A 21,685-nucleotide genomic window follows, 5' to 3' on the forward strand; every position below is an offset into this window, starting at 1 on the left:
GTGAGGTAATTTCACAATTGCTCCCTGATGCTCCAAAGGATGAAGCTCTGTGACGTCTCATTCGAATACATCCACACAGAGTAGATATTCGCAACTGTCCATGCCCTCTTCCATGCATCTGCTCTATATTTAGCTTTTTTGCTAGCTGTCTCGCGCTACGACACCCCCTATCCCCCCCCCTCCCCCGCCACACTTTTATTTTCCTTCCATTTGCCTCCTCCTCCTCTTGTTAAGTTTCTGTTAAGTGCCCAAGCTCGGCCTCCTTTCCCCTCCTCCTGCTCATCTTCTCCATCAGTGCACCACTATGACAAATCAATGAGCTAATCCGTCGTAACAAACAAGTGAGCAGCACTTGCTTCATCTCCCGATTGCAGGGCGGAGGTGAAGCGTGCACGGTATTAACAAGAGTCAAGAAATAAGACAACTCGATTTTGTTGAGAAAATAAAAAAAATAACATCATGAGAGGAAATCAGGAAAATGTCATGCTTTTCGTTTTGGCTTCGAATTCCACCATCATGACGTGCTGCTCGTCTACATTCACCACCCGCTTGACTGGATATAGGAATCCGCTCACAACACTGAACACACACGCGATCCATCAATTACACCGGCTTGAGACATTGTGTCACAGGAGCAGGGTGCACTGTGAATTAGTCTTTGGCAGATCTACCTCACAGTTCTACGTTTCTGCAGTCAAACCTCAGTTTGGAACTTACTGTGTGGGTTCACAAATACTCCCTGTGCTTGTGTACCTTTTCTTCAGGTACAAACTACTATGGCTTCCTTCCACAAAAACACGTGTGCCATTTTCACGCTAGTTTCACTGAGGACGCTAAATTGGTTCATCTCTCTCTCTATCCATCTATATATAGATATATATCTATATATAGATATATATCTAGATAGATAGGTAACTCGAGAGATAGCTTGATAGATAGATGATGTACAATCTAGCAACACAAAGCCATTGATGTATTAGCATATCTGGTTATCAGCTTGCGCGCACAAACACAAATAAATAACACCACTGACAAAGACACACACGCACACAAATAAATGAAGTATATGTGGGGGTGGGGGGGCAGTGGCCCTATAAGTACAAGGTATTGAGCTGCTGACTCCAGCCAGAAAAGATCCGACAATCCCACGGATCACCAAAACAGCCTTAATGGATAGCGGCTAACAGCTAGCACTAATGTGATTTCACACTAAAGCAGAGTTAATATATTGCTGGCTGAACACAACCAAGCTACACACACACACACACACAGGCATGCACGCACGCACGCACACTGAGGCTATGCTAAACTTTCTTCAAAGCTGCTGAACTTATTTTAAGATGTTTAAATGTAAAACTGCTGATTTGATAAATAAAAGTAGCATCAAAAAGTGCTTAATCCATTTTTTCAACTCAACTGAAGCTTGCCGAGAAAAATGCTGACATTTTGGTGAGTATCTGGATAAAGGAGCAGCTCAAGCCATGTTCTTCCAATCTTGCAATACCATAAACCTCCAAGCTTATCGTGGTTCAATACTCGCAAATTCATCTTTTTGTGTTGTTTGTCTATTTACGGTATTTGTGCTACCAAAGGTACCATAAAATGGCCTCAAAGCTAAGTTTCACCTGGGTTGTTAGGGGAAATTATGGAAAGTCTTCGCTATATGTCGAATCTTGCCAGCCATGAAATGTTATCTACGATGCGTTTTAAATCATCTCTTTGGATTGATGATGTCATCATTTCTCGGTGACTAATCCATACAGTAAATCTTAACGACAACTTTGAAGGAATTGCTAATTCCAATTAGGATTGTTGAGCCTTGGCGGAGGTCCCCCCCCCCCCCAAAAAAAAGCCAAGCTGGATGTTTTGGCGAGCTGAATGGCTAACTTTTGACCGTATAGTCCACCCTTGCACTTATAAATACCACAGCGATGGTGGGGAGCTCCGCATCCCACCCATGCGCTGATGTCACAGTTGAGCGCGCGTATCTGCTGTAATGCAGTAGCGCCTGACCTAGAATGATTTATTATTTTCGAGTTATTAGTCTCTCCCCACCCCCCAACACACAGTTGATAATGAAAACGAGAAAGACTATGAAGGAGCATGTGCATGAAGCCATCAATCATGCCACTGATGAGACAGAGACACACACACACACACACAACTTATGATGATGCAAGTGAACGAATTAACTATAATGTGTCACTATGGTGGCATGTTGCTATGCTACTGTTAGCCACAACAAACATAAAAGCAACGGTAGAACGAGACACAATATTAACGTAGCAGTATATGTTTTGTATGTTTTCATTCTCCCGTCCGTCCAGCTGTACATCTATCCAATCTACCATTGTACCGATTCACCCATCCATCGATCCTTCCATCGACCCATTGATCACTTCTATCAATCATCCATCTAGCCATCTATCCGATATACTCCTTACTATCTACCCCCCTCACACCTATCCATGCAACTACTCATCCATTGACCCACCCATCCATCCTTTGTTACATCCACTTCTCCGTCTCTGTCCATGCATCCATCCACTCCTTCCACGCGACAACCCCATCCACCTACACATCCATCTGCCTATCCATCCATTTCAATGTACTAAACTTCAAGTCGGTCTTAAAACCTACCTAGATGCTTTTATCATCAACACACACGACCACTACCACAAATTTCATAAACATATGCTTTATTAGTTATTTCTTTGCTTTGTGTGGGAGAGGTCACACAGTGCCACATAGCGAGGGTCCGTCGTGACCTCCCACTCGGGTTACCAAATATGCTCCCGTGCCCCTGTAAAAAAAAGCTGAAAAAAAGGTCCATCCATCATTCTGTCCATCAATCAGAGAACAGATGGCCTTTCATGTAATCTGTGTCGGGACCGCTCGCTACCCCACTGCCCTGGTCATACTACTACCCCCCACACAACACTAAGACCCCATGTAATACACTGGGATCATTCCCAGTTGCACGCACACTCCCATGGGTCACTATTCAGCAAAGATGGCTCATCGTACGATTGTTTTTATTTTGATACACACACACACACACAAAAAGCAAGTGTTTTTCTGAATATCTTAATGTGTGTGTGTGTGTGTGTGAGGGTCAGTCAACAAAAAAGATGCCCCCCTTGTCCGCCTTTGGTCTCTAGGGCCTGTCAAGAGGGATAATTGATGATGTTTTCATTTCAAGGTGTGGGCCAATGTGGGGGTTGGGCACCACAGAATACCCTCGTACGTGTGTGTGTGTGTGTGTGTGTGTGTGTGTGTGTGTGTGTGTGTGTGTGTGTGTGTCGGAGGTTGACTCAGCTGCCTTCCTTGCTTGACACCAAGTGGCGTCTGATACCTTCAATTTGGGTTGGGTGTTCCAGCCGTCAACTAAATTCTCTGAATGTTCTTTTTGTTCCCCACAAAAAGACGATTCTTGATCTTAATCATCCAACCCCCCCACCCACCCACCCGGGCCCCCTAAACGACAATGACATGAACAACATGTTTGCTTTATGATCAAACTTCAACACCGAAGTACGCTAGAGTAATTCAGAAGTTGTCTGTCTTTGATGGTCAAAATGTTACAATGATTTATTTTGTTGTAGAAAAATAAATAGTAGTAAATCAATCAAAAGGACAAAGACACATTTGTTGGGATGAAAAGTCATATTTTGATAGCTTAATGAGGAAAGATTTTACAAGTGAACTTTAAAAATATAAATTTATTCCTGTCATAACACGCCTTTGGTCAAAATATATTATTAGTCAATGCAGGAAAGTCAGAATCATTTGGCGATGCGTCACGACATATCAGCGAGGATTGACCTAAAGCTAGGCTAAGGAAGAGTCATTGTGTTCTTTTGTTTGTTTTCTTGGCACGGCAGGGCCCATATGTAGATATGCACTTTTTTTTGTTTTGTTTTTTAAACGCCAGAACATAATTTCACCATTTTGCAGAACCCAAAGCCATGACTTGTGGCCCCCAGTTTGAGAACCAGTGCTTTAAATTATGGAGGCTGCAAATAAGTTAAAAAAAAACATCCATTATTTTTTTGTTTTTAATGATTGCCATGCACAAGAAACTTTTAATTAATGGATCAGATTGATAAATTGCCCAGCCAGACATCAAATCCTCCCCTCCCGGGCGCTCCGCGCCGTACCAATGACAGCGCAACTTATACCAGAGACAAACAAACACACACGGTCTAACACACGAACGGCCCAGAGGCAGTCTCACCGCCTCACATGAAGCATCTCAGAGCGTGCAAAGAACCGCGGCTTGTTCTCCGCCGTCACGCTAGGTCGCTGGCACATGCGCGCCGCCGTCTGCCCTCTCTTTGAAAGGCGTCAAAGCGCTGGCGCCTCCGATTCTGACGGCCACTTAGACTGCAATAAGATCGCAATCGCGTAACAAAGTGGAGATGTGACTGCGCAGCACGCGGTGGAGAATGGACATTGCGTCCTTGTTTGTGTCTTTGATATGGAGCTAAAGACGGACGGTCAGCTGATGTTATGCAGTCTCGCCCCCCCCCCCCCCATCCTAGCCTTCCCCTCTTTGCTCTGACAAAACAACAACAATCATGGGGTAAGCAGCACTGGGACACGTGGCCAGTCAATCTATCAGACTATCAACAAAGTCTTAAGAGAGCTGAAAAGCCTTTTTGGAAGCCTTGAAAACTCGAGTGTGGTTAGCTGATTAACCTGTTTTTCGAGCCCCATGTTACTAACTTTACATGTTACTCAAGTTACGAAACGTCTCAACAGGAACATATTGTCTCTTGGTACAAAAGAAATTTCAAGATATGAAAGGTAAAAATACAGAATGGGCTGCTACTCGCAGTTCCGAGTTTCCTGAACGCAACATAGTTATAGCTGCTCTGCCATTTTTATGCTTTAGGAAACATTTATGTCTGAATTTTGAGGGGCTTGGAACAGATTAGGGCATTAACATGGAAAACGTGTCTCTACTTACAAAATTTTCTAGTTAAGCAATTTCTTACCAATTAATTTCATAAGTAGAGGTACCATTGTACAGACATTGTATCTTCAAATACAAAAAAAGGAATGACTAAAAAAACTGGCCCTGGTTAAGAAAAATTATTCATTCATTCATTCATCTTCCGTACCGCTTGATCCTCACTAGGGTCGCGGGGGGTGCTGGAGCCCATCCCAGCCGTCTCCGGGCAGTAGGCGGGGGACACCCTGAATCGGTTGCCAGCCAATCGCAGGGCACACATAGATGAACAACCATCCACGCTCACACTCACACCTAGGGACAATTTAGAGCGCCCAATCAGCCTGCCAGGCATGTTTTTGGAATGTGGGAGGAAACCGGAGCACCCGGAGAAAACCCACGCAGGCCCGGGGAGAACATGCAAACTCCACACAGGGAGGCCGGAGCTGGAATCAAACCCGGTACCTCTGCACTGTGAAGCCGACGTGCTAACCACTGGACTACCGGGCCGCCCTAAGAAAAATTAAACACTTTCAAAAAAATTCAACTGTATAGTGTCATACGGAAAATTGTAGACATACGTTTCACCAGACACAGAATCAAGCTCCGCCCACGGCCACCGCAATCCCCAGACCTCAACTCCATTGAAAACCTGTGGAGCGAGCTTACAAAGAGAATTACGAGGATGACTCCAAGAGATTGCGCAAAGAGGAAATGGTCGAAGTGAAACATTATTCAGAAAAGATTAGGTGCCATTTTGCTGGCGCTCTTAATTGTGGAACACACGATTTAATGAAGCCGTGGATGCAAATTAGACACACTGCGGCATGACCGTTAAATGGTACATTTATAGGACAAAGTGTCATTTTTAAGACCAATAAAAAGCCTTTATTTCAGGAAATTGTCACCGAAGATAATTTTGCTTCATATTGCTTTTAATTTGACCCCAAACTCAAAAGACTTTTGGTGCACGCTAAATTACGTCAACATAAAAACGCCAAATAAAATGTGGCATCGTTTGTTAACTGGTCCATTCATTCATCCAACTGTGAAACATGACCTGACACAATTATTGATTTATTATACCTACACCTCCATGCAGATTTTAAATGGAGGTTGAAGCTCAATGATGATCTCATTGTCTATGAATAATAATAATAATAATAATAATAATTAAGCTAACTGTAGCTTTTCACTGGGTTTCTATTATTCATCAATGTATTTATTTATTCTTATTTTCCCTCAATTTTTCCTCTAATTGCCTTTCCAGCATTGTGGAATGCAACATCGCAAATTTCTCGGTAAGATGAAGAATGAAGATTGGGGAGGAACGGCAACAAGGGTCGACTGATGAGGACTTCTGTCTACAAAGTCAGCCTTTATAACGAAGAGGGAGGGGGGGGGGGGGCACAAAAGTGGCGCTCTTTTGAGGGCGCACTGATGTTCTTGCCCCAGGTGACCGCCGCGATGACATGTTCAGGCTCCGGCAATAAACAGTCTCAGACTGACGGCGTCTGAGGCCGATTTTGGCCTCTTTCGACACCCGCAGGAACGCTCGGCAGATCCGCGTGGCGATCACATCGGCGCGATCCCGATCGTCCCCGCGTATTACGCGTCGCGAAGAGTGACGAATGGCAAACCGCTCGCACGGCCCACGGATGGCTAATTCTTGTGAAGTGGCACATTTCCTTGAAATTGCTGCTCGCAGAGAGAAGAAAAAAAGAAGCATTCCTAATAGATTCACGGGACCTCGGCTCTGCTTAAATGGGCAAGCTTTGTGCATTGAGATGAAAACGTGACGCGGAAAATGCAATTTCAAAAGTATTTTTACCTAGAAAATACAGTCCGCTGAGAAGCAGAAAGAAACCGCTAATTCGGCGTATCGCATCATTTTGCTTTGCGATACAATTAGGGATAAAACTTCAATATCGCTATTGTCACAGCCTCATCTTACACTTCATTACATCAGCCGGTGGGTCAGTGGTTAGCACGTCCGCCTCAAAGTGCAGTGGCAGGGTTCGAATCTGGCCTTTTCCAGTGCTTGAATGATCGATGTGGCTTTTTCATTTCTATTCAATGTGTGTGTGTGTGTGTGTGTGTGTGTTTTGAGCTAGTAAGGGTAGCACATGTGGGTACACGAGCGCTTAAATTAGCCGCTAATTGTATTAACGGTGGATTATGGCAGGATTTTTTTTTAAACGCTCTCTTGGTGTGTTTTATACATTTTAAAAGCAAGAATAGGTGGCGGCGTTGGTGGGGAGGAGGCAGAGGTGGTTGCATTGTGGGTTTTTTTTTTCTTTTTTTTTTTGCTGCGTTTACGAGCTGCGATCGCGGCTGCCTCTCGTTACGCCGCCAGCGTGTACAAATAGGCGGGGGAGCTCAGCCAGCGACGGGAGCGTTAGCGATAATGTCGACGAGATCGTGTCCCAGTCTGCCAGCTAACACGCTAACACCCAGCGCCCCTCCCTGTTCGAGGCAGGCAGCCATGAATGTGAATAACAGTTGGTGGTGGTGGTTGATGCCAGGGTGGGGGGTTTGAGCCGTGCTTGTGAATTCCCTCTAATTACTCCATCACGTAATTTCAAAATTTGCCTTTTCAGAGGGGAGAGGAGAGCGGGGCACGGGGCGCGTCGGAGACCCGAGCTTTCATTTACTACTCATTTCTTGTTAAATTAAACAAGAAAATACCATTTGGATGAAGGCAAAGGGGGCTCGGGGCAGCAAGGTGTCGATTCCAAATGCATGATGGGATACTTTGAAGAGGCAGTACCGTGTTTCCTCCTCAGCGGCCTGACACTTATGCCAAAAAAGTTGCACTTTTTGCAATACTTCTGGTTAAGAAGTGCATGGGTCTATGTGACCCCCCCCTAATAGCACCGAAAAAAACGGTGCCCCCTCCAGCATTCAGTTTGCTCATCGCTGATCGAAATTATTGATGACATCCAAGGTCCACTGATCCCCCAAATTATTTACATTCTTGCTAGAATTGGGCTTAAGACATCAGATAAAACCCCCAAAAGCTGAAATCAGATGCCGAAACAGCTGGATGAACGTCTCCTGCCACTTCCGACTCCATCTCCTGGCAGCTTCTTCCCACCACCCACCTTCCCTTCCACTCAGGCACAACGACGACTCCCCTGAGGGCCCGAACGTGAGCGGGGAGGGTCCCACTGCTCTCGTCTGGTTTTGCTGTATCAACATCTTCTCCTGCATGTGCGCTCAATTATTAAATACACTTGAAAGATAATGGAGAGGGGGGGGGGGGGGTGGGGCGGGGGGTTGTATGTGTGCATGTGTCCAATTGGCGTACCACAAAAAGCAGAAGCTGAGACACTGAGGCGGCCAGTAAGGGTGGCATTAACTGGAAAGTAGCGCGATTAAAATTATGGCAATCCTATAAAAAATGAGGCATGCGATAAAACCAGGCCACTGTAGATATTTACGGATTAGCGCCAGATAGTCCCGTTTCTTCGAAACTACGGGCTCACTTGTACGATCCGCCCATCCATCCATTGCATGATCACGCAGAATTGACAGGTCAATTCTGCGTGATCATGGATAAAGATTAATCAAACTGGAACCTTCAGGCATAACTCATGATAGGAATCTGTGTCATTTGTGCCTTTATACAAATTCTCAGTAAAACCAATTCTTGAAAAAGTTTCATGAAAAACTTTGTTGTGGCTTCCATAGCCAAGTGGCCAGGCGAAATTAGAATAATGTACGCCCAAGAGTGACCTCAGGTGGGGCGCGTATGCTGACTTTAGCTCTTCCAAGCGTTGTTTTTTTTTTCCCCCTCATTATGTTACATTGTTTGAAAATAACAAAGACTTTACATCAAGGTTTACATCACCGCTATATCCATCTATCCATTTTCTGATCTGCTATCCTCACTAGGGTCACGGGGCGCGCTGTAGCCTATCCCAGCTGTCTTTGGGCAGTAGGTGGGGGACACCCTGAATCGGTTGCCAGCCAATCGCAGGGCTCACAGAGACGAACAACCATCCGCGCTGACACTCACACCTAGGTACCAATTTCGAGTTATCAACCAGCCTGCCATGAATGTACTTGGGATGTGGGAGGAAACCAGAGTACCCGGAGAAAACCCACGCAGGCACGGCAAACGCAACACAGGAAGGCCGGAGCTGGAATCGAACCCGTCACCTCTGCACTGCGAGGTTGATGCACGAACCACTCGTCCACTGGGCCACTCGTCACTATATCATATTTTTTTGAAGCGTTCTTTTTTTGTTTGTTTTTTAATGTGTTTAAACAGGATATGGGCGGCCCAGTAGTACAGTGGTTAGCACGTCGGCTTCACAGTGCAGAGGTACCGGGTTCGATTCCAGCTCTGGCCTCCCTGTGTGGAGTTTGCATGTTCTCCCCGGGCCTGCGTGGGTTTTCACCGGGTACTCCGGTTTCCTCACACATTCCAAAAACATGCGACCCTAGTGACCCTCACGACCCTAGTGAGGATCAAGCTGCTCGGAAAATGAATGAATGAATAAACAGGATATTTACTTATTGGAATGCCCTCGCCAGTGGGAAAGGAAAGTCACAGTCATTTTGTACTTTTCAGCTGCCTCTTAAAAGGCACAAGCATATGTTATTTGTTTCAAACTCGTTTAATACAGTTCAACATCATTAAAGAGTGTGCCATGGGAAATATTATCTATTTTTTTTTAATGGTTTCTGCATATTGCATATGGTGGGTGGGTCTGCAACGAACCCTCCGCGATTAATGGGAGGGCTGTTCACTGCTCTACAATTACATATTTCTTGGGCATTTCGAATTGGAGTGTAAACCCAGCCTTGTACGCTGAGGGAACGAAGCTAGCCCGCGGTGTTGGCGTGACATTTCGGGTTGGATGAGTTCAAGTGTAAAGATGAACCCCCATCAAGTCCTCACTGAGCGAGGAAGTGCCCTGGCGTGATCTTGTGGTCCGCTGCTGCCTCTATCAGCACATCGAGTGAAATCACAAGCTCGTTCTCACCATTTTAGGTCTCATTGAAAGAATGACATATTTGTTTTTAATAAGCGCTCCATCAAAGCATCTACACAAGCCACTAGCTTGGGGGGGTGCCACGCTTGGAGCAGATGACAACACAAGTGTGTGTTTATGAGAGAGATGCAGCGTGACAGTAGAAGAAGAAAAATGGGAAGGGGCTGTGATCCGGGCCAACATTGACGTGTCGGTTGGCGTGCTAAAAACCAAAGCGGCTGCGGTCGCGTCGAGATGTTTTCACACGAAATGTGACGCGGAGAGCAACGGAGGAACAAAATGTAGTCTATGATACTTTGTATCTGACTGGTGACTGCCCTTTGTATGACTTTTATGACAATACTTGGAAGAGTGACATTCAAGAAAACAGGCAGTTTTTCAAATCTAATTCGTGACAGTGACATCGGTGACAATACGGGAAGGCGGGACTTCATTCGAAACCAAAGTCACGGAAAGAGAAACTATGTGTGCATCATGAGTGAATGGAATTCTCATGTCTCAGCGGGAAGCATTCCATTTATATGGACAGAAGAGAAACCCAAATGACAGAACTGGCATTACCACAAGCCGACTAAGTGAAAGGAAACATTTCCAAGGCCACACATTTCTTTTCTCATGATTATTTCTGAAGAAAAACATTTTTGTTTGGAAAAAAGGGAAGCTCACAATCACACCCAGGGACAATTTAGAGTGTTCCATCAACCTGCCATGCCATGTTTTTGGAATGCGGGAGGAAACCGGAGTACCCGGAAAAAACCCACGCCGGCACGACACGCAAACTCCGCACAGGAAGGCCAGAGCCGGAATCGAACCCTGCACACCTCTGCACTGTGAGGCGGGCGTGCTAAACAGCCGACCACTGTGCCGCAGAGCAACACTTGACGACTGAGTAAATAGAATTATAAATAGTTTTAAAAATAACTTTGAAATCCAGTCAGAAACTTTTTGATATGAACGAGATAAAGAGAAACCAAAGTCACAGAGATGGAAGAACTACACGCTGACTGAATGAATGTAATAGTGGATTACTTTTGAAAAAAAATCGAGTCAGGGAGTCTTTTTTTTTTAAATCCAAACTCACCGTTAGGTGCTGGAAGAGCCACGCCCGCATGATATTGGTGGCCACCTTGGGGAAGATGCCCCTCTTTTTGTTGCGCTTCTTCTCCTTATCCGGGTCGTCGTCGTCGCCCGTGCTCGGCGAGGCTACACTGTTGTCCAGGCCGTCACCTGAAAAAAAATAAAAAAATAGAAGACCAGACATTAGACATGCTATTTGTTGACGTCAAGCACCTCAAAGGGAAATAAAATAGCGAGGAATTCCCGGGCGATGGCGGTGGGGGAGTCGGGCTTTGTATGCAAACGTGACAATAGCCCAAAGTGAATAGCGCGTCATAAATGCATTCATTTTTAATACTTTTATAAATATCGCTGCCTTTCATAACTCTCACAGTGAAAACGCAGGGCGCATCCCAGCACAAAGGACTTGTAAGGTCGCATTTCCCCACTCAGCCATCCTGGCCCGCGCAGAATTGAAACTGACAGAGAGATTTAGTCTTTATTATCCTGCATGTGGAGGGGGGTATGGGGGGGTGATAGTTATTCCGCCATTTGACTCGCGCTAGAAAACAGTACCACGGCGGTACAAAAGGGGAGACTGCCAAATAAAAGGTAGCGTGAAAAAAAATGGCGCTAACAAAGCTAGCTACTTTTCATAACAATGGTGTCACGGATGCTTACAGCAACCTGTAGGGCTTCGATAAGGCGCTATATTAAGGCCAGTTCACCTCACCTGAGGGGCTAGACAGCTTAAAAAGGGTTGGGGGGTGGGGGTGGGGAGGCTTTCAAAGGCTCTGCATTCGTTCATATACTGTACCTATAGATATCCACAAGCACATCTCACCAATTACTGTTAGCGCTCCATATGGACCTAATTGTTGCTATCGGTATTCTAAATAAGAAGGCAGATGACGTTCATCAAAGAAACACGAAGAGCGGTAAACAAGCGACTTAGCCGAGCTGCGAGTGCAGACGGAAAAAAAAAAATACAAATAAAAAGCGCTGCGAGAATTGGCTGCGGTTATTTATTGATTACACACAAAGCACTTCTAAAGCTCGCTAGGCTTCCAGCGGCGCGGGAGCGACACCTCGCTAAACTCGAAGCACATTGATAATTAATGGGGATGTTGGCGCTAATCCGGCTGGAGATGACTTTTTTCCACGCCCGCCGCCATCAGCGGAATAATCAGCGGCCTAAAACCTGGGGCCTTTGCTCCCCATTACCTCGGGCATAAGAATTCCTGAAAGCGCGCCTGCGGGGCACCTGAATTATACACGCCATTAGGCTAGTAAGCTCGCCCAGATCCGTACTGCCAGCTCCGGCAATACCAAGATGCATATGCGCACATATGGAGAGTTTTTTAATGACGTTGCGGTGATAAAAGAAGGTTCCAAAGACAAAGGTGCGACATTAATCACACACATAGGCGCAGGAAGATGGCGGCACAGCCGTGGTGGGTGTGGACGCACCGCTTGCAACCAAAAGGTAGATTTCGACTACAAGGACAAGGAACTTTTAAGGGCCACTGTGAGCTACTGTATTGTCCAAATTTAGAACCAGGAACATTTTCTAGGTATGAAAGAGGTCCTTGCTGGAGGGTTACTTTGGGCCAGGCTCTGAATATATCTGATTGGCTATTTCTAGCTACAGGAACTATAAGTATCAAGTCCTTCAACAGCAGAAACTGTCCTCCAGAACCAAGAATTTCAGAGAAGCACATGTTCGGACTGCAGGAACGACTCTCTACATTGTCGAACTTGAATCCAAGATGCATATAAACCATGGGAACGAGGAACTTTTCTAGGACCATTGTTGTTTGGACTGCAGAGAGTCTAAATGTAGTTACTTTTGTCTAGATGTTATTCCAGGAATGAATACCGACAACAAGTTTAGGTAGCACGTCAATGGCAGGAACATCAACGCTTGAATAAATATTGCCTATTTGATCTAAAATTTAGGTCAGCGGCAATTCATCAGGGCCAAAAGAAGAGCCTACCAAACCTTTGGGGCCAGGCTCCGGGCATATGAAAATATGTAAATGGGCCTTTTGAGTCCCAGGAAATATAAAGTCGCCAGAAGTTCCTGGCACTGCTACAGTAGAAACCTGACAAGCAGGAATTTTCAGGGAATCATTGCGTGTTTGGACTGCAGGCACGACTAGATTTATGTAGTACGTGTAACTTGTCAAACTTGTACCCATGAGGCGTCACGACCACAAAAACTAGTAACCATTGAAGTACCACTGTGATTTTGGATGCCGGAAAGTCAAACCCACACCTGTAAAATCTCCCGATAACATCTACACAACAAAACTACAATTCCCAGAATGGAACAACAGGTCTGGAGTCATGTAGCTAATGCAGAGGCTCGCACCGGTGTATATTTATTGTATCTTGTCGGCTTGTTTGTGAGCAAATGGAGTGTCCTCAAAGTGTAAAAAGGTACATGGAAAGTGTTCCATTGTCATCATTTCTTTAAAAAAAATAAAATAAAATCAAACTTTTGTTCAAGGGGGGTGGGGGGCCTCAAGTTCAGACAGTGCCTGAGCGTGCGGGCGGGTCCGTTCGTGCAGCCGAGGCGTTTGTAATCCAAGAGCAGATTTTCATTGGAAGCAAATGCTCTTGAATCCGCTGTAAAGACCAGCTCATGTTCAGCAAAGCCTACAATAACAAACCCAGGGGCTCGTCCCGTGCGAGTTGGGAAAACAGAAGCAAATGTGCTCACTTGCTCGCGTTCACCAGCGAGCGAGCGTGCGAGGGAGGAAAGAGAAGGAGGGGATCACGAGAAGCATCGCAAACGACGCGTTCAAAGATCCTTGCCTTGTTTTTGGTGCCTCTTCTTACATCACGCTAACGCATCGAAACGAACTATCAAAGCTCATCCTTGCATCAAAAATGCAAAATCGGGCTTTTCAAAGTTGGGTTGGGAAGTGAAAGGAGGGTTTTGAAGCTCGGGCTGGGCTTTCAAACCAGGGTTAGGGTTTCAAATTAGGTTTCAAGAAGGAATTAGGATCGGGTTTTAGGCAAGATAGGGTTAGGGTTTCCTTTTCAGGTTTGAAATCAAGGCTCGGGTTTCAAGGCAGGATTTTAAGCGAGGGTTAGAGATTCAAGCAAACGTTAGCGTTTCAGAATTAGGGTCTTAAATCAGGGTGGTGGTTTCAATGTCGGGATTAAAAACAGTGTTTAGTTTTCAATGAAAAACAGAGTTGTCATAATAGGGTTTTGATACGCCATCAGGGTTTCAAGTCAGGGCTAGGATTTCATGTCACGGTTTTGAACGACGGTAAGGGTTTGAAATGTTGGTGACGAATTAAGGTTGCGAGCCACATTTGTTTGAAGACAAGATTCGGTTTCAAACAAAGCAGAGTGTTTCATATTTAGGTTTCTAGCTTGTATCATGATTTTAAATTTGGGGTTCAAACCAGGGGCATGTGTCTAAATTAGGATTACAAATTAGAGCTTCAAAGCACATTTTGGGTTTCAAACCAGGTTGTGGACTAAAAATGTGGGTTTCAAATTTATGTTAGGATTAGAAAAGTATCAAGGTGTATCGAACTAGGCTTAAGGTTTTAGAGTAAGGTTTTCAAATAAAATTTCAAAAGGTGGTTGAGACAAACATAATACATTTACCAAGTTGGCTCTTGTGTTGAAACTCAAAGCTGCGCAACCCGGTTATGCTTACGGCAACGGTTTTGCTTTCAGTGATGCTAATGCTTACAGTTACCGAGTAGGCAGAAAGCGGAGGAAGTGCCGTCAATGTTATCGGCATTACCGTTCCTGCCGCAATTCGATACCGATCACCTCGGCCAGGTCTGGGGATAATTTCTGCAAAGGGAAGACCGAAGGCTACTTCTGGAGGAGGAAGTGGAGGAGAAGGAGGAGGGAAGGAAGGTGGTCGACATGTTGAGGAAATGTTACATATATATGTATATATGTATGTTTTTTTAGCTAGGGCCATTAACGAAAGAAGTGGTTTCACTGAGCTTTGTTTTTAAACAAAGCATTTTGAGGTTTTGTTTTTTTTCTTTGACTGTATGTCCGAAGAATAAACAGATTGCAAAAGCATGACATCATCAAGCGTCAAGTGTCCACATTCAAGATGGCCGGTCTTGCACCAAAACGACCCAAACACGCTCAAGACACGAAAACAAGCAGGAAGAAGAGGTTGAAGAAGGGCCGAATCAATGAAGGGTGGTGCTTGGCCGTGGGGGTGCAAGGCTGGATCGTGTATGTGTGTGTGTGTGCGCGTGTGTGTGCGAGTGCAACACGCATGCATGCATGCATGCATAGATGTGCATCGGTCTGTGTGCGTACGGCCTTTTCTTTATGCATGTGTTTCCAAGTATGCCGGTTGTGTGTATGCGTGTGCGTGTGCGTATGCGTGTGCGTGTGCGTGTGTGTGTGTGCGCGTATGTGTGTGTGTGGCAATTAAGGAGCAGGCCAGTGACTGGAAGGAGCCAGGGGCAATTGAAATGCCCCGGGGCCAACCAAGGGAAAGAATATTTTATCAGTCGCCTCTCTCTCTCTCGCTCTCTCACACACACACACGTACAAAACAAAGGGCAATTTTGCTATAATCAGTCTTTTAACCTTAAGAAGTCTTGTTGTTTTTATTTCGTAAATGTTTTTTCTCTTTTTTTTCCCAATTTTAGTTTTCATCATAAATTTTCGTTAGCTCGAGTTGTGTGTTAACATGGACCAAATCCAAGCGTCGCTGATGGCAAATCCCGTCTTCAAATAGAAGATTAGGGTTATTCTCCTACAATTTTTGATCCTTTTGAGGGTGCACCGCATGAAATGAAAATACTTTTTTTCTGGCTTGTGGACCCCCATATGTTGGTGTCATCAAAATATTTAACCAGCAGTGACATAAGGGGCTAAAACGTCTCACGAATACCTTTTATCTTGTTGCAAATACACACATGTGCCTACTACTGTAGATCTCATAAGTATCATACCCTCACAAACCTTATTTCACTGCAATAAAAACACACACACGCACACACACAAAAGGCGGATTAATCTTTCATCTCCAATGTACATAACGGGAAGGTTTCAACTAAAAAGCGCCATCAAGAAGACTAATGACGCTTCATCTCTTTGGTGTTACGTCTCAAGGCAAACGCTGACATTATCGAGTGCTATCTAGGCTAATCTGTTATGATCTGATTACGAGTCGTCGCTCGCGCCGCGCCACGTTGGAGGTGTCGGACGTTTTTCAGCCGCCTGGAAAAAAAAAAAAATGAACAGTCGCCAATTTCTGCCACTCGGTCATGTGCAAAAGTGCGCCGTCTTGCTTCCGGCGCCACGTGGGAGAATTATGACATTTAAGCTTTCTAATCTACCCATTTGTTTCCCCCACAAGTGCCAAGAGCGCAAAAGGGTGATGAATATTAGCTTTGTGCCAGATGTCATGAGCACGGGAATCGTTTACAGATGGCGAAGCGCTTTTTTGAGGGGAGATGCTTGTGTGAGATTTTATGGAGCGCGAGTTGGACTTGAGAGGGAGAAGAAGTGCTTTGAGGAGCCGTCACGTGAAGGCTCATTTCTGCGTCGTCAAGTGACCTCCGCCGAGCTCGCTTCCCATGAGCCCCGGCCGGCTCTTTTTGGAGTTTCACAAGAAGAGCGTCTCACATGACGGCGGGCAGGCCAGACCGGGCGAGACCCGGGCCTCGGGGCCTGGCTATCGTGTTCCAAATGGGAGACGCGTCGGGCTCTTGCGTAGCAGGTGAAAACCCCAGTAGAAATCCAGGTGCCGCTCACAGAGGCAACATTCACGCGGCGGGGGAAAATCACAACCAGCTTGGATTTGCTTTTCGCTCGCGCGCGTGAGACTTTTTCTTGGCAATGACATGCGGTCGAATCTGGAAAAGATCGGTGTGGAAATCCTGTCGACGTTGATAGAACATAACAGCGACGTCTAGACAAGATCATTTCCAATCAGTTTTGACTGCGCTACAAACGAGCTCTGCTTTATGCGTCCACGTATCATTTTCCATCAAAGCGCACCCGTCCACCCAAATTAGGGTCGTTTGTTGAAGCAAACTGAAATCTGATTTGACATTGATGGAAAATAGACATCAAAAATGGCAATTCAAAAGTAGCGTTCAAAGCTTTCACCTTTGCCTCCTACTGAAAAACGTCAGTGTAGGTGGAGATTGTATTGCAAAATAACGATCCTTTATGTGATTATCGATTACGAGTTGAGAGGCATGAGAATCGATTCGCATTTTGTGCTTTTCCGAAACCACCCCCGGAAAAAACCCGCATCATAATCCATCCATCCATTTTTTGGATCCGCTTTATCCTCACAATCCCAGCTGTCTTCGGGCAGTAGGCGGGGAACACCCTGAACCAGTTGCCAACAACCACACCGACGGACAATTTAGAGTGTTCAATCAGCCTGCCATGCATGTTTTGGGAATGTGGGAGGAAACTGGAGTACCCGGAGAAAACCCACGCAGGGCCGGCCGGAGCCGGAATCGAACCCACGAGCTCTGCACTGTGCGCTCGACGCGCTAACCACTCCACCCCCTTGCCGTCCTTGTCATAATCCAAAAAAAATGAAAAATCCAATTGGTTTATAATGGTAAATGGAGTGCAATTTAAATATCTGTGTACCTGCATCACATGGTGGGTGTCCAAAGAGCTTTAAAACGTGTCAAATTGCAAACCTTCATTGAACATTTGTTGAAGTGTAAAGTACCACGGGAGCTGTATTCTATGCTGGTGGCTGCCTGCCACTCGTTTAACTCCTAAAACGTCAAAATCCTTTGACTTTCTAGTTAAAAATTGCTTACTTTAACATGGATCCCGCTCCGCATTGTGGCCAAGGGCTGAATCCAAATCGGTTCTAGTGACGTACAAAATAAATCCTCCAGACTGGCAGTCATCCACGGCATCCAAAAGGTAAAGCTAATTTAGCTGAGGCGACATTCTCTCTGGGGCAAACGGCTTTCATTTTCTTTCTTTTTTTTTTTTTTTGCCATGCGTAACGGCGTCAGAGAGAACACCGCCGAGATGGAGCTTCATTTAGACCACGCTGCTGAACAATTGATTTAAAGCTGGCTAGCTAACAGTTCGCATTCACTTAAGCCACAGGTGTCAAAGTCAAGGCTCGGGGGCCAGATCCAGCCCGCCGCATCATTTTATGTGACCCGCAAAAGCAAATCACGTGTCAACTTCCATGATCCTGGCTAAAGTCTGTACCGAAATGTCAAATTGTGATTGTGTAATAAAGGATATTGTAACCCTGTTTACACCAATAATCGAACAAACAAAAAACAAATAGCTATTTTTAAGAGTGTCACAAGGAAGCAGTGACAGGTTCGACGAAGGCTGAAGTTACAGCCGAAACAGTCAGCTAGGTAAGAGTTTTTCTCTTCAAACGAGACCAATGTCTTGAAAAAAAAATTCTTTAAACCTAATTTAACAAACAGATCGTTGTCTTGAGTGATTACACAAATTGTAATGCATCGATTTGATGTGTACAAGTAATAATACAATGAGATAATTATGAAACGTTTATTCGTAATGGCCCTCCGAGGGAAGACATAACTCCAAAGCGGCCCGCGACAAAAATGAGTTTGACACCCCTAACTTAAGGGGAAACCATTGCCGGGTTAAAAGTTTGACGGACACTCTTGCCACCAAACGTCATCCACATTGAGCTTTCTATTCTAAGGCAGATAGCGCAATTATTGCATTAATTGCAATGAAAGGTTTCAGAATCAGGTTGTCAGAAACAAAATCCATCCTATACCGGAGTTAAAGTGGACGGTATTTTGAAGTCACGTTGATAAACGCAATGTGAACAGAAAGAAAGAAGTAAAAAAAAAATTCTCCATCCACTAAAAGTGCATTCCCTGCAATCCTCACTTGATGATGCAGCGCTCACAAGAAAAAAGGGGGCGGGCAGTGGGGTAGGAAAAAAAATTGGCGCTTATTGTATTCTGGCCATTCATACGCTCTAAAGCAGGGGGGGTGGTTGGGTGGGGTCATAGGGGGAGCCTTCCTTCTCCCAAATATTCTGAACATGCTGGAATTCCTGGGAGATTCCAAAGGTGGGGTACGCTTTCTCCTTTTACGGCGCCAAAGAACAGACACGCTTTTTTTTTTTCTTCACGGGATGTTCCACGAGGCAATGTTCCAAAAATGGTTACTAGAAGTATTCCAAACAACACACTCTTAGACACAAAACTCTCTTTGTGACCAAAGCTTTTTTTTTTTTCCACTGCGCAGATAGAAGAAAAGCGAGAGAAATGTCCACCGACTTGGGCAGCTTTGGGTGCACATAATGACATGCACTGTGGACAAAACAAAACGGCGGCGTCTAGACTTTCCCCTTCCTGCCCGCGCCAGAGAGCCACGCCACTATTTTGGGATCGCAATGCAGTCCGATCACATCCCTTCGCCAGGGGTAGATTTCATTTTGCACAACATGAAAACAAACTTTTTAAAAAAAATGGAGCGGAGTTGTTATGGCGAAAAAGTGCAATCGGGTCAACTTCTTCACTTCATTGCTGAGTCACAGACTGTATGAGGCATGTTGTGGTCACACGTGGACTTTTGTTGATTTAATTTTTTTTGTGTGCGATAATAGTAAACACATTTGCTGGAGTCATAGAATATCTCTCTTATTTATTACATATAATAATTTTAAATTTTGGTCTCGAAATTTTAGCAGGCATCATGGAAGTTATCATGCTTGCTTTCGCCGGCCACATGAAATAATGTGGTGGGCCAGATCTGGTCCCCGGGCCTTGAGTTTGACACCTGTGCCTGAAGCTGTTGAACACTTGATTTTTAGGTACTTAGCACCAGAGACAATAACATGGCGATTCCGTCACTTGTTTCACACAGAGACCCTGCAAAAAGTAACCCCTTTTACATCAAGTGGCAGCTCTTAAGCAGAGCTACAACAGACATTGAAAGGGAGGCAGTGGAACGCTTTTACGCTTGTAGCAAAAGGTCAGCTGCCGCGTGCGCGCGTGTGCGTGGTGGTGTGTTTTATCACTGAATGTAGGTCATCACTATTTCTGTATATTGTGGCCACATAATGACTGTTAAGGAATTGAGATTAAAACGGCATCAAATGTGTGCTCTTCTCATATCTATGACAATGAAGTGCGTGTGTGTGTGTGTGTGTGTGTGTGTGTGTGTGTGCGTGTGAGGACGGGGGGGGGGGGGGGGGGGGGGTTGGGAGTGGGCTCCTGTTGACATCGCCATAGGTGATGGCAAAAAATGTCAGCGTAAATGTGACTGCTCTCTCGGTGCCATTCCCCCCCTCCCCACCGTAAAGGGTCATCACCGGGGGCCTGCCTTGACACGCCGCAAAACGGCCCCGAGCGCCGGCCAGCGACATGACATTAAACCTATCACACACACGCGCACACACACACATGACACACACACACAACACACATAAACACAGTCACTGGCTTTTATTCCCACTTCCGGGAGAAAGGGGCCAACGGTACAAGCTAAGATGGAATTGTCGGGTGATGAGTTCACCTTTTCATGTCGAGCACTTTTGCCGTGCGGCTATTGATTTTTATTTTTTTTAACCGCTCTTGTCTGTGTTTTTGATAGCGGCCACCGTGCACAATAGAAATACAGAACAACTTGAAATCATCCACGATCAAAGGAAGGGTCCTGAGCAGGCACAACGTAGGACGTTACGATGAAGGTGACCACTCCTCTCACCGGTTATTTACGAAAACGGCCATCTTGCACGACAAAAAATTATCAGGATGATTAGAAATCCAAAACCACAAAAAGTCCATGGCACCATTTGACCAGACTTCGGTTTGTGCCAGGAAATTTCAAAATTCAAAAATGAATACAGTGGTACCCCTACTTATGAAATGAATTGGTTCTGGAAGAAATTTCTTAACTCGAAAATGTTGTAAGTTGAGGCGCGTTTTCCATGTGAATGTCCTGATCCGTTCCAAGCTAAGCAATACTTTTGATTTCAATAGAAATAAACACAATGACGAGATATAATACGATTCGCCTGAGCTTCTAGTATCTAACTGGAAGGTGAGCAGAGCTGGAGGGGCTAAAGTCCGTCCGGCCTTATTAGCCGTGACTTTCCCCGAGTACCTCCGCCGATAGACGCCCCCCTGAACATCCAGGCTTCATTCCAGGCAGCGTGGAAGTCCTTGACTCTTTGAGACACATGTGATTCATTTTCTCATCTTTTTCTAGCGCCCGCATGACTAAATCGAATCGGGGGAATGGGGGGGTTCCCCTCCCCCCTCCCCTTTTATTTTAGCCCGAAGGTTCTCCCTCTTTGTCCCACGTCGGCATTCAAGAACTTTGTCAGCTGACTTTTGGAAAAAGGCCCGCCGTCGTGCCATTGTGCCTCTAAGTGCTCTTGGCTTTTGTATGGCCTCCCACCCCTACCGCCCCACCCCACACCCTCCACTTTTCCATTTGACTCCCCTCCCTCGCTATCAACCACTCTTTGCTTCGGAAGGTTTGGAGGTGTCAAAAGCCATCTAAGAAGGGGGCCAAACAATTGTGAGAGAGTTAAACGTGAGAAGGCTCGTTTCATCGAGAAATCTTCACATCACGTCTTTCCAATCGTGCCAAACTGGGCCGAGATTTGTCCTTCTCGTTTTGTACTCGACGGATTATTTGTAGTTTGTTTCCAACACGGCTCTTATAT

General features: G+C 45.4%; 1 protein-coding gene across 2 annotated transcripts in view; it reads right to left on the reverse strand.

The window, feature by feature from the left end:
* LOC127610425 (homeobox protein Meis1) overlaps positions 1-21,685 on the reverse strand; it is an 87,644-nt gene that overhangs the window by 31,435 nt on the left and 34,524 nt on the right. For both annotated transcript variants that reach the window (XM_052080593.1, XM_052080592.1), the window contains exon 8: positions 11,039-11,184. In XM_052080593.1, the coding sequence (XP_051936553.1) occupies positions 11,039-11,184 (146 nt within the window). The remainder of the gene's footprint in view (positions 1-11,038; positions 11,185-21,685) is intronic.

The sequence above is a fragment of the Hippocampus zosterae genome, chromosome 11, assembly GCF_025434085.1.
Source record: "Hippocampus zosterae strain Florida chromosome 11, ASM2543408v3, whole genome shotgun sequence".
Classification (NCBI taxonomy): Eukaryota; Metazoa; Chordata; class Actinopteri; order Syngnathiformes; family Syngnathidae; genus Hippocampus; species Hippocampus zosterae.